The 18,035-nt window shown below is 38.4% G+C and overlaps 1 protein-coding gene across 1 annotated transcript in view; it reads right to left on the bottom strand.

Annotated features, from left to right (window-relative positions):
* LOC112104953 (protein PTHB1) overlaps positions 1-18,035 on the bottom strand; it is a 471,161-nt gene that overhangs the window by 349,824 nt on the left and 103,302 nt on the right. Inside the window, exons 15-18 of the mRNA XM_029914226.1 lie at positions 15,599-15,739; positions 13,852-13,947; positions 6,772-6,944; positions 1,415-1,567 (exon numbers count right to left, since the gene is read on the bottom strand). Of these exons, the coding sequence (XP_029770086.1) occupies positions 1,415-1,567; positions 6,772-6,944; positions 13,852-13,947; positions 15,599-15,739 (563 nt within the window). The remainder of the gene's footprint in view (positions 1-1,414; positions 1,568-6,771; positions 6,945-13,851; positions 13,948-15,598; positions 15,740-18,035) is intronic.

The raw sequence follows: 18,035 nt of genomic DNA, 5'->3' as shown, positions 1-18,035 counted from the left end.
ACCTGCTTGCTAGGCTGGTGCCTGGAGCCGGCCCTGTTCACTACACCATGTCTAACAAGAACCAAACTATCACCAAAGTTTAGTTCTAACTTTAATTCAAGACAAATTCTGCTAATAAGAATGCTGTTATAACCTTTTCTGTCAAGATGCCAATATATTTTACAAAATAAATCTAGTCATTTATAAACAACCCAGCCTAAATCTCCATGCTAATTATTGTGATTTTAGTACCATATTTTCCTAATTTAAAAAAGCCTCTCTCCTCTGGGCAGTGTGAGAGTCACACAAACAAAATAAAATGACTGACTGTCTCTACAGAGGAAACAGTGAAACTGGTTATACAGAAAATGCTGTCAAATATACAAAGTAAATAGATTGAAGAGAGAGAAATATTTCTTTGCTCTCCTTCTGTTACAGTAGTTCTACATATAACTTCCAACAATAGTAGATTTAAAAAAAATTCAGTCAGAAATGTGATATTGAGTTGATTGCCCCCACAAGTATAAAGCCAGAATGTCAGATCAAATACAGTTCATTTCAACTGTTTTATTCTGATCATATTCTTAGGTCTCGAATCAGCAACTCTCAGAACACAGGAGGACTGCTTGCCTATGCAAAGCCACATTGACTTCAATATGTGCAGCATTCTGTCCACGTGCTGAATGAGACTTCGTTTGATAGTTCTTTTAAAAATTAGATTCGATAACGCAATTTAAAAGCATCTCGGAACCATGCACCTACCAGGAGGCAACAACAAGGCAGGCTGGAGATGACAGACTAATCAGGTTTTCTAGCAGAAAGGCATGAAATGCCAAGAAAGTGACTGCTTGGGAGACAGAAGAGGAACATGCCTTAGGACAGGGATGACTCAAGCAATATGGGCTCAGGTAGTAACCAACACTGGGGTTTTTCTGTTGTTTTCTGGCAGGATAACACCAAATAACACCAAACTGGGCTTATTTGTTTTTACTACTTTTATTGTAGCTCTTGCATTCTGAAACCTTCAGGAAATAACAACCTTTGAGGAAGGACATGGTCAGCCTCAGATTATTTTGTTGTGACTGTTTCACCAGCCAAACCATTCCCACCAGTTTACAGTGCACCATAAAATATTTATACAAGCGATGAACTATAAAATATTTTCACATGAACTATAAAATATTTACACTATCCACATCAGTTTGGAAAGAACGATGTGCTGTTATGTTGGTGTGACCCAGGAGTAGAAATTCTGTGGTTGTAGATTAAATAAAACCATTGCAAATCATCTGGAAACTTGCAGTGAATATTAGGTTAAACAAATTACAGTTTCCTGGTCTCGTGGCTGGTAAATGTAACCAGGAAAATACAGCTTATGTGCTTGAAACTGAGTTTTAGCAACAATATAGTGGGTTCATAAACAAATAGCACTGACCTGTCTGTAAGTTCCTTCTAGCAAGGTGTCCAGATGTTGGAGGGGAGCAGGTGTTTTGTCTTTGAATCGAGTTAGTAATCGTCGTTCAATAGCTCTAAATTGTATGGCTCTTTCAGACAACAGTTCTTCAAATTTTTCAGCATTCAAGCGAAGCTATAATTTATGGAGTTTCAAAAATTCAGATTAACAATCTGATCCAGTAGATAGATTTTTACCTTCAAAACACACATTTATAATGAAATGATAGAACAATAATAAAATTCTTGGAAAACTTAAGAGTATTTATAAATTCAAACAGCCGCCTTCTATGGTCACAGTAACTATTTGCAGCTTCTATTGGTGTGGTTAATTTCACATTCATCATGAGATCTACCAACGGGTTGCAATAATGCCAGCTATTATTGAGACTGAAAATAATTGTTGACAGCCACAGTAATTTGTGATAAGGCACAAAAATCTCATCATGAGGTCTTATGACAGGAGTGAAATTAACTCATCACCGCTAGCATATGAGGACTTCTCCTTAGTTCAGTATGCGTGTCTGTGGCACATATGTATAACATATTCAATATAATACTCACTGCATAAAAAGAGAAGGGTTATGACTGTCTTTGAACACGATTTAAAGTAATAAATTCTGCCTTTGCTGAGATTAGATTTTCTCTTTTTGGGGAAACCTTCCCACCCCCATCCCAAATATCCGGAGGTCAAGTGTTGTAGCCAGTTTTCTTGAAATAACCACAAAAACTTGGCAAAATGATATATCAAATATCCAGACAATAAAAATTCATACAGCTATCTGTATAATGATCTCTCTATTTTATTTTCCAGTACAAGTCCCTATAGCACAACAGTCACATAACAGAAAGACATTCTAAAAACTGGCTCTCCAGCAGTAACTGGAGTTCTCCATATAGGTACTTTCCGCCAAATGATTGGCACACTGCGAATACCAGAAGTCAGCAAAATAAACATTGCAAGACGTGCTGCTCCCAGGACATGGGCAATATGACATTAGTCTTCCCTAATGCTTCTCAAGTGACCATAAAAGGGGAACGGCAAAAAGGAGGCTGGCATAACAGAAGATACAAACCATGATAATGGATAATCAACATGATATCCACGTAGAACAGCTCAGGGAAGCTAGAGCAAACTAAACAGTACCCTTGAGAGTGGAAGGAAATAAAGAGGGAATTAGAAAATCTCAGATGATACTCTTGCAGTGCACCGGAAAAAAAAAAAAAGAGGTCTGTCAAAATTAACAGGGAGGGAAACATGAGGATTGCCGTGATAACACGGAACAGAACTTTGCTCTGTTCAAGAGAGAGGAGACTCTTTAACCAGATAATAAATACTGATGCACCTTCACAAGCCATCAGAATGGACAAAGGCTATGATATGTTAATTGGTGGCTAACTTACTATAGTCACAATCACACCAGTTTTTCAAACTTCAAAATGTATTTAGGCTTAATTTAGGCTTCACGATTTATTTAGGATTGGTCAAAGTTAGCCAGTTAACAACATGCAACCTTCTATTTTTATCTCTCTAGGTTTGATCCTGTTCTGATTATAGTTAATGCGAGTTTTGCTAGCTTCACTGGGAGCAGAATTGGGCTGGTCGATACAAAGATTTACACAAACATTATAACTAGATGCTAGAGAAAATGTAATAAAATATTAAAATGATATCATGGAAAACAGGCCTGTGATCCAACTCAACCACTTGGGGGAAACAAAATGAAGCAGGGATGTGCCCTGGAAACTTAAAATTTAGGCAAAGAAAAATACATGTCTACAGGGTTTCTGGCATAGAGACTCTCTCTCTTTTCTGTTTGCTCAGCACCCAAGACAACGGAGCCCTAATCTGCATTACCGGTTTGGGGCAACTACTAGAATATAAACGCTTAATAATAAGTCCAGCCTTTTCAGAATTCACTAAGTAGCACTCTCCGTAATTTTATACACACTAAAGATTTAATAAATTAAACAAATAAAAATGTTACATTATTTAGAATATAGTAATGCTCGTGCTTTGGCATCTTTGGGTGTTTCAGGACTGTTGCTTTCTCTCATGCAAGAGAACTTCAATACCCAAATGGCAGCACACTACAGCCAAAAAAAGAGAAAACTCTAGGGCTATGAGCTATAATACATCATGAGCCATATCCCCTTATTGCCAAAGGATACAGGCTAAAGCCATATGAGCTGTGTCTTAGATTAGCCATTAAAGAAAATGATCATACTCAGAAGAGTTATACAGTGACTAAAAAGGAAAATTAGATTTGGTTATAATAGAGTTTTTAAACTGTTTTTGGAGCCATGTGTCAAATAAACCCCATGTAGGTTGAAATGATACTCCAAGGCACAAATATTTGTGCCCAGTGTTTCTCGTTTTTTTGACTCATTTTGGTCAACACCATTTTTCTAAAAATTGGTCAGGTGGAAGCAAGAGCACACTTATGCAACTCACTTTGCGAAACTACTGGGGGACTCTGAAGCTAGGCTCGGGCCTACACAGATCCTTCCAAAACTTTACGGTATCCTGACTGGAACTTATGTCTTTCTCCATGATGGCCCCATGTCTCAGAGTGATGGGACAGCACCACAGAACTTTTAAAAATTATCTTTAATTTGTATGTCCATGTGTCACCACCTTTGCCCCACATACAGTATTTCAGTTCTCAACCAGAGGTCCAGGGCCCCCGAGGGGGCCACAAGCAGGTTTCAGCGGGTCGGCCAAGTAGAGCTAGTGTTAGACTCGCTGGGGCCCAGGGCAGAAAGCTGAAGTCCCACTGCATCGGGCTGAAGTCTGGGGCCTTGAGCCCTTCCACCTGGGATTGAAATCAAAGCCTGAGCAACTTAGCTTCCTGGGGGCCTCTGTGGCATGAGGCTCCAGGCAATTGCACTGCTTGCTACCCCCTAACGCTGGTCCTGGCTTTTATATGCAGAAAACTAGTTGTTGTGGCGCAGGTGGGCCACGGAGTTTTTTATAGCATGTTGGTGGGGGGGCCTCAGAAAGAAAAAGGTTGAGAACCCTGCGGTATTTTACCTTTGAAAAGAAACAGTTTTCAAAGAGCTATTCTCTTTCACACAGCTGGCCAAATTCTAACTTACCTGGGGCGGTGGGCAGTACATTTAGTTTGGTTTATTTTATTTTTTATTTAATTTACACAAGCTAGATAAAATATTGGGATTTTTTTTTTTTTTTATCATCATGGTCAGGAGGGAAACTGTGCAGGGTTTGTGCCTGGGCCAACAAATGTGTGTGATGATTTTGTAATGCTGCCTTAACAAAAGAGGTAACTGGAAGTCAATGTTTTTCAGTCTAAAGGGACTTTTTATGGTTAACAAAATGAGTCGGTCAAAACAAACGTTCATGGCTTCAATATCATGGCATTAAATTGTTAAAAATAGCAAATGTAGGTTGGCACATCACCAACGACAAATTCCAGAGCGAGTCTCACCATTAAAATGAAGTGAGTAAGTGAGGAATTTAGAGCCAGATTATGGTCAGCTCCTGTCCAGATGCACAATGTGGAGAGTACACAGAGTATCATCCCCACTTGTATCACTTGCCCAGGGAAACCATATGCTCCCCAATCACAAGGGTTGCTCAAGGCTAACACATGCTCCACCTTCCAGAAATTAAACACATAATAATGTTTTTTAGAATAATTTTCAACACTTTACATTTTTGACAGTAATGGCTAAAATAGTGTGACTTCAAGCACTAGAGAATTTTAGGCTTTATTACATTGAAACATCACTGACTTAAATAATTTTCTATTCAGAAATTAACTTCCATAATAAATAAATGCTTACCACTAATACAGACCTTTTCATCTTCAAAGACCTTTATAAAAAAGTTAATTAATCTTAACAGCTCTGAGATGTAAGTGTGACAGATATGGCAATTTCCTGCCATATCCTTGGGAGAACTCACTGAATTAAGTTTAAGTCTTTTCAGAGTCCACTGTATTCAATTAATGGTTTTTGTATTATTGTGGGGTGGGATTGCATATAACTTCTCACCGGCAGGATGGGGGGGGAGGGGGCGGGAAATGGGACATATGTTAGACCTGTGGGTTCAAAGGACTATACTGAACAATATGCCAGACAAGAAGGGACTTTGGGAACAAAATTGGTTAAGTGGTTTTCCTGGGGAATGTCTAGGGCAGTGGTTCTCAAACTTTTGTACTGGTGACCTCTTTCACATAGCAAGTCTCTGAATGTGACCCCCCCCTTATAAATTAAAAACACTTTTTTATATATTTAACACCATTATAAATGCTGGAAGCAAAGCAGGGTTTGGAGTGGAGGCTGACAGCTTGCGACCCCCCATGTAATAACCTCACGACCCCCTGAGGGGTCCCAACCCCCAGTTTGAGAACTCATCGTCTAGGGTGAGGTGAATACACCACCTTTGATTATTGAAGCTATGCCCTGAGGAATGGGTCACCTGCTACATGAGACCAAGATGAAAGGCCCAAGCTTTATAAGAGAAAAATCAAACTATTCATGGTTGTTCTGGTTCTGAATTAGAGACATTTATGAACTAGTAACCGCAGGGAAAACCCCGCTGTGGATTTTGAAGAACTGATACCCACAAGAGCCCAAGTTTGGAGTTAGGGTGACCTCTGGTAAGATTTTTAGCATCCACGTAGGTTCTTTTATTGTTTTTAATATGTTTTGTCTGTAATGCTTTCATTTTAAGAATACATGTGCTTGCTTAGAAAGAGCTGTGTGGTAAGTTGTAACTGTGGGCAATTACACTGTTCATAACCTCTAAGGAGAAAGCAGAGTGGAGACACTAGCCTTCTAGGAAGTCTGGTTTGCTGAGGATATCACAGTGTAGGCAGGGAACTGTGAAGCCTGGCAAAATCCCAGTCAGGAGGGAGACACACGCAGTCTCTACAGAAGATAGGTGATGGCTGAGGAGCCAGGAGCCTAGAGTGAGTGCCTTTGATGGACCCTGGAAGGGGAATACAGGTGCAGTTGCCCTGAACTGTGAGAGTAAGCAAAGACATAAATATCCATCTTCCGGATGTGAAAACTGAGACGTTAAGTGACTTGCCCAACATCACAAAGGGAGTCAAATCAGAGATAAGACATCCTGATTCCCATTCCTGAGTTCAGACCACTAGGCAAGCCAAGCTTCAATACAGCTGCATTGCAGGCTCTAATGCACTAGATCAGAAGCCCATCATTAAGGTAGCAAGGGGATGCCCCAGTTAACATTTGGAAAAAAAAAACAGAAATACTGTGGTAGGGATTAGGGACAACTAATAGTGAGCAAAACTGAATATTAGAAAGTAATGACATATCTATCAACAGCTTAAATATTGTGAGACATACCTCAAAATGGCAATCAATTAGTTCAAAATATTCTTGTAAAGGAACTGAACCAGAAAAGGTACATGTGAAGTCTTTGCTATTTTCCTTCTTGAAATGTTCTTCAAGACGAAAAGTGAGCTCTTTTGTGATTAGCCAAAGGTCTTCTAATTGTTCACTCTGGATTCTATACCGCTCTTTAAAAACAAAAAAGAAACAAAAAAGGAGTAAAGAAAGATGAAGCCATATATACTAGTTCATATTCTGTAGATAAGTCATTATACAAAGGAATTAGTCCAAGTTGTGAAATAGTTCCAAAATCTTTTTAAAAGGCTTCATTAAAAAAAACAATTTTTGTTAGTGTTGTTTAAGTATTTCTGACATTTCATCTACCTAAGGTAGTTCTAAGTTACCTATCCTTGTAATTTTATCCACGTTTTTCCAACACTTAATAGTCAAATTTTGTAGCCAGATTCCCAAGCTTCTAGAACCTGAACCAGGTCAGTTGTTTTATGCAGAACTTTAAGTCCCCAAAATATGATTTCACCAAAATAAGTACATAACTTAAATGCTATTTCTTTTTAGTCACAAGTTATAGTCTTAATTCTACAAGAGCAATATCAGACTACTTGACTTTGTTGTACCAAGAGCAAAGTATGAAAGTATTTATTGCTTGAATGTTATTTACTGTAAACTAAGGGCTAGATCAGGGGTAGGCAACCTATGGCATGTGTGCCGAAGGCGGCACGCAAGCTGATTTTCAGTGGCACTCACACTGCCCGGGTCCTGGCCACTGGTCTGGGGGGCTCTGCATTTTAATTTAAATGAAGCTTCTTAAACTATTTAAAAACCTTATTTATTTTACATACACCTCTACCCCGATATAACGCTGTCCTCGGGAGCCAAAAAAATCTTACCGCGTTATATGTGGAACTGCGTTATATCGAACTTGCTTTGATCTTTACCGGATTAGATCTGAATTTGTGTTATATCGGGTTGCGTTATATCGGGGTAGAGGTGTACACCAATAGTTTAGTTATATATTATAGACTTATAGAAAGAGACCTTCTAAAAACGTTAAAATGTATTAATGGCACGCGAAACCTTAAATTTGAGTGAATGAATAAAGACTCGGCACACCACTTCTGAAAGGTTGCCAACCCCTGGGCTAGATCATGGAGCACAAAGGGGATGGAGAACTGCCCTAACACAGCAGCCAGTGATTCCTCTAATGTATGGGGAATCCCCGGGTAGTGGTATAAAGCTAATATAACTAGCTCTATGCTGTTCACTCCCACCACCCAGATTTAATGAGCTTTCCTGGTCAGGTTAGGATGAGAGCTGAAGCTCAATGCACTCCAGTAACAAAAGGCCAGCACAGCGATCCCTACGGAACCTCTATTAATGAAACATTAAGTAGCCTTTAGGATGCTCTGAGTTATGGTATGGGTCAAGAATCAGGGAAACAAACATGTGGCTCTCTCAGACCTGTATGTTCAAAGATATAGATAAAACCAACAGATTAAATTCTACCCAGAAACCATCAGGCAACAAGTATAGATCCCAGACCAGAATGCATTGCAGTAAATTAATTTTGAGAAAAGCATGGATTATGGTATCGAAATCCGTATCTGTAAGAAACAGTTGAAATCTTCTGGGAAGACTGAGATTAAAGAGAGACTTGCCTAGATATTACTGGTAAACAGTTGTTCAACAGCAGTTAGAAATTTAATAATGCACCAAGAATGTGAACTTTAGGAATAAATGACAGATATGCACCCTCAATAAGAGGGGCAGATGTAAACCTTGCCATATCTTCCAGGTCCTTCCTCAAGTATCTCTTCAGTTTTATTAGGAAGCACTGTGCTGATAGAGGTGGCATCTTTCTCTTATTTACTTATTCATCTCATGTTTTAAAATGTACCCATCCAGTGTTCTGGGTTCGTGCACAAACTTTATAAAAACTATACAATGACATTTTACCAATATATGATAATCCTTTCAAAACTAAATCTTTCTGAGCACCATCACCCATCTACAATATTCATCCAGAAAAAACCCTGGAGAACGGATACAACTTGCAGTGTGATCAGTGTTGGCTCATTTATACTCTGATAAACCAACTGGGGATAGGGTGACCAGATGTCCCGATTTTATAGGGACAGTCCCGATATTTGGGGCTTTGTCTTATATAGGTGCCTATTACCCCCCACCCCCGTCCCGATTTTTCACACTTGCTGTCTGGTCACCCTAACTGGGGAAGAGAAGTTACCAGTTGAAGATCCCTCATTTAAAATTCACTGGCTCTAGCCTCATCATGATTAAATCAGGTAAAATGTTAAGATTGAGCACTCTTGGTGACTTAAACTGCTGCATTATCATACAAGCAAAGTCGTGGTACCAGTGATAACCAGGCCCCATCCCATTTAAGGTCCTGACAACCTTCATTTAAATAAATAAATAAATAAATGTGGTCATGGCTATTTTATCTTGAATAATTACATTTTACATTACATCAACATTCCCACAACAGTTTCAAGCAGAAAACCATTCTTCACTTCAACTCCTAAAAAACACTGTGTTGCTTTCCTAATGAAGAATGGCTGCACACACCACCTGAAATGTTGTTAATTTAGATAATAGGGGAATTATATCAATGTATAGAAAGAATTTGTAATGTGATCTGTGATCCTGCTGGATAAAAGGTGTTAATGTAAGAATAAAATATTAAACCGAGACAAAAACCAGTTATTGGCATTAGCCCATGTCATCTTTAACAACAAATTCACCTTGTTAAATAATATTTTAATAAGTTGTAAATCATACAGCTGACAGAAAAAAGCTACACTTTTGATTCTACATCATATTTGTATGCAATTCTTCTCTCTCCAGTTTCTTGTACAGCAAATCAACACTAACTAAAAGTAAAGAAAGGAAAATGCTGTTGAAAACCATAATAATTTTTTTTAAAATAATGGTTATCCAGAGAGACATTTTTGAACAACACTGCCATATTTCTTTTCATTATTCATCCATCAATACACTGTCTGAGAGGAAATACAAAAGTGCAGCTGTGATGCAAAAGGTCACTAAAGTCTTGGATACAGAAAAATAGAGATTGTTTTTAATCAATTTTTTTTACTCGTTAGCAAAGTTCACAGTAAAATCAAATGAACTAGAAGTTTTTAGAACATTCGTATACTTATTAAACATTTTCTCAAGATTAGTAATCCAAGATTGTTTGACATGAACACTGGCATTACTCCCAGAATAGGCATTTCACTGAAGGGAGAATGACAAATTCCGTTTACAAAGTTACAGGAAAGAAGCAAGTTTTATTTAAAAACATGTCTATTAAAGACAAGAACACCATCTGTTAAAGATAACATTCAACCTACTTTCCATTTTTTTAAAATCTCACAGTGAAATGGCTGGGCCTGGTGGATACAGCATTGGATTTTGCCTTTTCTTTCCTTTTAGTGAAATGAGCTTGGAAAGTTTGAGACCAAATCAACAGCCACTTCATTTATAATTGACATAACTAATACATTAATGGTTTAAAGTGGGGGTGGGACACCACCCACCTAGTTTTCCCTAAAATAGTTTCAATACATTTTTTGCTGGTCAATACAAACACAATCTAACTGTATTTGGGAGCAAGGTAGTCATTTACTGTATGTGACTTAGTAGGCTATTAGGCTGAAGGAGAAGGTTAATTAGATTTGGAAAAAGTATATATGAACAAGGGAAACTGAGAAACCTTAATTGTACCACATCAATGCTCTAAAAATAGAAATTCAATGGAAGCAGTAACAATTAGCTGTATTTCTGCTTTCCAAGTGCCTTTATAATAGTCAACCAATTTAATGTTTAAATGTAGAAAAAGCTTTTCCACTGCAAGTTACAAGTACATTTCTTTCAGAAAATTCTGACATAGGAAAGCAGATGACTCCGGGGATTAATGGATTACAAACTCTTTCAAATCCAACCTAGGATGAGAGTGACTGAAAGTGTTTACAACTCAATGGTAGTTTATCTGAAAGGAGTTCCAGTCCAGTGCGTAGGAGACAAGCATCCATATCACAAAAAATTCCAACATAATTAGCACTAAAGGCTTTTCTAGACCAGGATAAAAAGGTTTAATTTTTAAAATATGTTGGCTAACACATTTTAAAATCTTAGTGCCTAAAGGGCGAGCTGAATTTTAACATACATTCAAGGTGAAACTCCAGTTCCTCCCCAGGATTCATTTTGATTAGCTGATGTGATGAACATGCTTTTTCTACATTAGGGTTTTTTAATTCTTAGTTAAAATGGATTAGCTAATACATTGTAAAAACAAACACAGTAACTGGCATCCTTGTTTGCAGCCTTAACAAAGAAGCTATAAACTAAATGGGTGCAAAGACTTTCACCACCACTGCACCAAGTCCTTCCAGATCAGCATTGAGACACATTTGAGGTGGAACACAGGAGAAGTTTGCACTTCCTCTGGTCCATGCTGTACTTGTTCCATCAGCAAAGGACTTCAGTCTCAAAGCACTGTTATTTTCCCAGGGACCATCAGTTTATCTGGTACAGGTCACTTGCTCTACACATTTTTTGTTTTTAAAAAAAGAAAACTTCCAAATGATCTCATGGAAAAGGAAAATTTTATTATACAAACACAGCTAATACATGATTTACGTGACAGGATAACGAGTGGTCCCTAATACTTATACATTCAGTCCGCACTCCGGGACACACACAACTTAGCCATTCAAACACAACTCATTTTAATAGCATGAAATTCTACCAAACAGCATAATGCATTAAATGCATTTGTATTATTGATAACCTTTGCTCATAGAAGCCCTGAGAATGAAATACCACTACATGGACTTTCCTTATGTATAATATTTTTTCAAAGTGTTTCATACATATTAAAGATTTTTTTCCAAGATACAACTTAACCAAAAAAGATTTGTTGTATTTTGTAGCTACCCCTGCCAATGTGAATTAGATATTAGCCATACGACAGGTTACTACATGGAAAGTGGCATGAAACACCTAATTTGTTTTCAAAAGGCTTCCCAGACAAGACAAGAAAAATGATGCCTAGTTAGACTAGGGGGAAGAATAAATGTTTTCAATCTTCTATGTAGTGTGATCCTTACAGGTCAGGTCTAAGAAACAAATAAGGCAGTGTGGGAAAGTTTATATTAAGACTGGAAGCATCATTCCTAGCTTGTGAATAAACAAAATCAGAATGGAGAGGAAAAACCTGGGGGTTAGAGTGAAAGGATTGAAAATCATGTCCTCACTAAACGTTAAAATACATTCAGTCTAGCCAGTCAGATCATCAACTCATGTAAGTCAACATGGATCTATTCCATACATGTGAAATGTTTAATACAACAATTCCATAAAATAGGAATCTAAGTAACTGATTTTAACTTCAGTTTATAAGTAAAACTCTATTTATATATCCTTTAAATTCTTTGGTTCCTAGAAACTATTACTGAATGTTCCAGTTATTTCAAACTGTTTAAATTCTACTGTCAACTTAAACAAATATTAAAAGTCAACAAACAATAAAACACAGCACACAAATAGTGCACACATAACCTAATTCAAACAAATATGAATACTATAAATGTAAAATGACTGATATTGTGAAAGGTCTTTAATAACCACTGTCCAGATGTTTCCAGTCTTTAATGGCTTTGATGGTGTTAAAGAAATATTAAGTATTTTCTCACAGTTTAGAATGCCTTACCTTGATGCCACTGATATTTATAAAAGCCATCTTGAATAAATTATTTAAAAAACACACATTTCTTAGTGATTTGGATTACAGTAGAACCTCAAGGATACGAACAACAGAGTTACGAACTGACTGGTCAACCGGACACCATGTTAAACCAGAAGAAACCAATCAGGCAGCACCAGAGACCAAAAAAACCCAACCAAATACTGTACTGTGCCTGTATTGCATCTGAAAGGTGCCTTTCCACACCCTTATCGCCACCCCCACACAGCTAGGAAGTGAAGATGCTGTGATTCACAGGCAAAGCTGTGAGCTCCCGCTGCCAGTCCAAGGCAGCCGGACCAGGAGCAGCACTGAGGTCTGCGCTGCTTTCCTGTAGGCCAGGGTGCTGTTTTCACCCTCCTCCCCACCCACTCTGCCAGGAGGGAAACGCACTATTTTCACCCCTCCACCCTGGCAAGGAGGGGGATACACGTTTGTCCGGGCCAGGGAAAGAAGCTGTCTGAAAGGAAGCTGCCTAGCTGCCTCTGGAACCTGGCCCAGAGTTTGAACTGCTGGAGCTGAAGCTGGATTTTGTTTAGAGTTATGAACATTTCAGAGTTACAGACAATCTCCATTCCTGAGGTGTCCGTAACTCTAATTTTTATAATTGTAATTTTATTTGGATAAAAATATTGCAGATCAACAAACCAGTTTTACTGTCTGTCACTTAATCAAGATAGTGTTCATATATCATCCATTCTATGTCCTCCAGTTTGAACTCAGTAGTGGGCAACAAGTATTTTAGTTTTTAAATTTGGCATTTAGGCATGTAAAAATGTAGACAGGTGCCTAATCTGTTAGGTGTTTCTCTAACTCCCACTGAAAGTCAAGGGGCATGGAAAGTTAAGTGGAATTAGACACCTAACCTGCTTGCGTGTTTTGTAAATCCCACCAGATGCCTATCTGCATCTTGAAGCATCTAAATACCTAGCTAAAAGCTAAAAAAAAAAAAAAAAGATTTGTCAGTCTTGAATAAAGACCTATGACATTATAAAATGTATATGCAATAACTTAAAAAAACACAAATTATCTGGCGCCCTTTTAGTGATTTTCAGAAAACTACTATACGATAACTAAGTAGGATTTTGTTTAGTTTCAGCATTTCCTTGCTTCTCTAAAATATTATTGGAAGGTTCAGGGAAAATGCCTATTCACATTAAGAGAACTTCTGTGTAAAATTCCCCATGCAGCAACTAATATACTACATGTGGACAGACACTCAGCTGGTTGAAATCAGCATACACACACCTGTTTATGATCTGACCCATAATCTTATCTTAATCCATAATTAAATTATTTCCAATATTACTCACGTGAGGTTTTTGAAGCAAGAAGAGTGATTCTAGAGCCAGTTAAGAACTGGAATCCCAGAACATTTACCTGATCTTCATTAGACTGATCAGCAAAGTCTACAAGAGAAAATTGAAGATAAACTACATAAGTATCTTGCTATAATTCAGTAAAAGATTGCAGCAAACTTCTGATCCACATTAAAGGGTAGACTGTCTTTGCACAGGTAATACATATGAGGGAGATCTGCATACAAAGGGAGTCATGCAAGGCAGAGAACAGCAGTCATCCCTGTGAGTGGAGATTGCTTAGTCCATGCTGCCTTCAGGAAGTAAGTAATCTAGAAAGAGGCAGAGATAAAGCATGGCCAGGGCCCCTTCTCCCACCCAATGCACCAGCCCACAGAACATAGGGTGACCAGATGTCCCAATTTTATAGGGAAGTCCCGATTTTGGGGTCTTTTCTTATATAGGCTCCTATTACCCCTTACCCCCTGTCCAGATTTTTCACACTTTGTTTGTTCCCCCTAACAGAACATGACCAGGGCACTGTGGGTTTCAATCTGCAACGTCCCCTAAGGTAGTACAGGGTGAATCCTGTGCAGCCCCAGAAGAGACTGTACCTCCAGAATGCTCCCCCCGGGGAGATGCAATTCCACACTGCCCTCTACTCAAAGTTCTGTGGAAATTTCACAGATGAGCCCCACAACTCTATAACCTATTGGAAAAAGACCTTTAGATTTTCAGAGTTCAGTCTCATCTTTCAGTACATAGTCATTCTTCACCATCTACCTTGTTAAATTAGCTACTATGCAATTTTACTACTGTATGTAGTGCACTGTAAAGCACACCTGGTTTTAAAAGGGCTGGACCAAGGGTATGTACATAACTCCACCATCATTGCAAAAAAATCAGAAGGAGGAGGGGAGAGAATAGCCAATATGCATTAATGGACCCACACAAACCCACAGTTTCCTCATAGATCAAAAGAGGATCTATTTAGCTCCTTATTCAGCCACTGTAAAAAAAAAAGATGAATTTAAAGCTACACAATTTGATGCACCCCTTTGGCTACAAGTCTGCAACATAGGTTTTAATTAAATACTGTAAATATGTGTGTTGTTCTGGACCAGTACAAACTGTTTTGGGGCCGTTGGACAAATTGTAAATTTTGCTCTAAATAGGTTTCCCTTTTTGAAAACTGTCTTATTACATTTTTCAAATTGATCAATAAAATAATATTGATGTGAAACACAAAATTATAAAATAAAATGCACTATTTTAAAAAAATATCTATAAAACAGAAACTCATAACGTGGAAAAATTTTCAAAGCTTTCAGATAACACTGGAACCTATACTGAAACCTAAATGCAGAAGACACAAAAACCCAGAAAGGCAAGTCTTTATAGGATTACTTACCTGAAGCTTAAATACATTTGAAAATCAATACATACAGTAAAGGAAAAATAGTCACACTTGAAGTAATGCAACATCAGAGTCACAAATGAAGCATTTTGATACATTGGTTTCCATGCAGTAAACCATAATAATTATGATAATATTTTAACAAAATTTAAAGCCCTACATTGATTTATCCTGATAATACACATCATACCTTCGTACACTAAAGCCAACCAAAAATATTCAGCTTTGTATTTATCATTTGCCAATTATCTTGTAATTACCCTATCATTACTCCATGATGAAAGATTCCAATCTGAATTCCTAACATTTCTTATGTTACAGACACATCACCATCAAAAGTCCTACCTGGGAAAAGGTTCACAAGACTGACAGGAGGTTTATTGGTATCAATAGTTAGTTTGTGGTTTGCTGTTTTTGAAGGTTGAGCTGGAAAGCAAATTAATCGCAAGGGTAGTCTAAATTTACACTGAGCAACTCTTGGTATTCCTGAAATGACAGGACAGATAGTTTGCATTAACAGTGACAATATCTGTATTCTGAGGGCAAGACATTTCATGACATTGTTTATAAAAAAGCTATATACATTTTTAGTGTAGATCAGGAAGTCATTAAAACAAAATGGTTAAGCCATGCAAACTTTTGGATTAAGGTTAATTTTCAACTAACAATGAAAAACTCTCTTTTAATGACAAATTAAAACTGAATGTTTTGGTTTCAGACTCCATGAAAGTATTAACCAAATCTATTAAAGCTGCATATCTGTATTCATAGTGATTATATAGCACTAAAGAATATTATAAGTTTGTACAGACCTTCAGCCAAACAATTCCACTTTAATATGACTGCGAGTTGCACGGCATATGCCTCATATGTTGAATGGAGGGAATGGATACAGCAGCAATGTATTATGCACTCCTCTCAATTATCATGACAACTACACATTTCTTCAGAACATACATGGTTGTTTATTTGTCATACCCTTAAACAAAATCTGTCCTCCATCAAATGGCAGCAAGTTTTGGCTTAATAAAATACTGTCCAGTAGATGTTAACATTTGTCTAACCTTTGATAGAAATTGCACCCAGACCTTCATAAGCAAAAATCAAAAGATATCTTTTCAGTGTGCTGCCTTCTCACTTACATATTCTAACAAAAACAGACATTTGTACTTAAAAAATTACATTTGGTTAAACCAGTTTAAAAGAATGCTGCATCCACTTTCCATTGAACATCCTGAAACTTTGCATCTCAACATCAGTGAGTTATACAATCGATTTGAAAATAAAATTCTTAATTAAAATTAGAAAGACAAGGTTGGTGAGGTAATATCTTTTACTTGGCCAGCTTCTGTGGATGAAACAGTCTAGCTTTCGAGCTCCACAGAACTCCTCTTCAGGGCTGGGAAAGGTACTCTGAGTATCACAGCTAAATACAAGGTGGAACCAATTGTTTAGCATAAGCTGTTAACACATATTGTAAGAGACCATTGAAGGTGAAGTAGCCTGTTAACACCTCTGCAGTCATAGGACAAAAAAGGGTGCTTAGTGGGTTACAGATCAGATTCATGGTTTATTATAAAAGTGTCTTTATTAATACCATGACTCTCAGTGTCTAGCAAAGTTATGAATGTAAGCTCCCAGGCTTCTGAAGGTGTTGTGCAGGTTTCCTTTGAGGGCAAGGACTGAGAGATCAGAAATGGAGTGATCATTTTGTGAAACGTGTTTATAGGGTTTTTGTCTTCCATCATTTTTCTGTGTGAGTTCATTTGAAAGCATAGTGATTGCCTGGTTTCATCCACCTAGTTGTTATTGGGGCATTTAGTTCACTGGATGAGGTACACCACATGTTGTGATAGCCATGTGTAGGACTGATGGATCTTGAAACATGTGGCATGGGGAGTACTGATCATCATAGCAGTGGATACACATATACAAGTTTTGCATCTGTTGTTATGGCAGGAGCTGGTGGCACTTTGAATTGATAGGCCCTGGTCTGTGGGTACCTTGCTTCTGATGAGGTTGGCAAGGTTGTGGGGTTGTTTGAAGAATAGAAGAGAGAGTTCAGGAAAGATTTCTTTCAGGATGTGATTCCCATCGAGTATGGGTTTTAATTGCTTGGTGATACCATGTATGGGTTTCAGTGTGGGGTTGCAGATGACAACTAGTTGTGTGCAATCAGTATTTTTTCCCTGTATTGAAGCAGTTTCCCAGGGTATTTGGGTAGCTCATTCCATAATGGGGTGGGGGGAGGGATAGCTCAGTGGTTTGAGCATTGGCCTACTAAACCCAGGGTTGTGAGTTCCTTGAGGGGGCCACATAGGGACCTGGGGCAAAAATCAGTACTTGGTCCTGCTAGTGAAGGCAGGGGGCTGGACTCGATGACCTTTCAAGGTCCCTTCCAGTTCTATGAGATAGGTATATCTCCATATATGAATAATGCAATCTACTTCTCTCATAGTGTCCTTATTTGGTGAACACATGTAGGTCTGAGTGGTGGTCCCTCACCGTGAATCTCCGAAGGGACTCTTCTTTGCTGTCAGAATGGCAGTCTGTACAAGGGGGAAATTAGCTGTCTCTAGGGCTCAAACCCTCAGGCACGGTAGAGCAGTGAACAGTTCAGGGGCCCGGGCCCAGGCCCTTAGGCAGGGCGGGGCACCAAGCAGTCTAAAGCTCCAACCCTCAGGCAGGGTAAGGGTCTAGGAGCCCAGCCTTCAGGGAGGCGTGAGCGCCCCACACAGTCTAGGGGGCTCCGGCAAGGGGTGAGCACCCCACACAGTCCAGC

Source organism: Terrapene carolina, unplaced genomic scaffold (assembly GCF_002925995.2).
Source record: "Terrapene carolina triunguis isolate 2854851 unplaced genomic scaffold, T_m_triunguis-2.0 Scaffold33723, whole genome shotgun sequence".
NCBI lineage: Eukaryota > Metazoa > Chordata > Testudines > Emydidae > Terrapene > Terrapene triunguis.
This window is presented reverse-complemented; position numbering and strand designations above follow the sequence as displayed.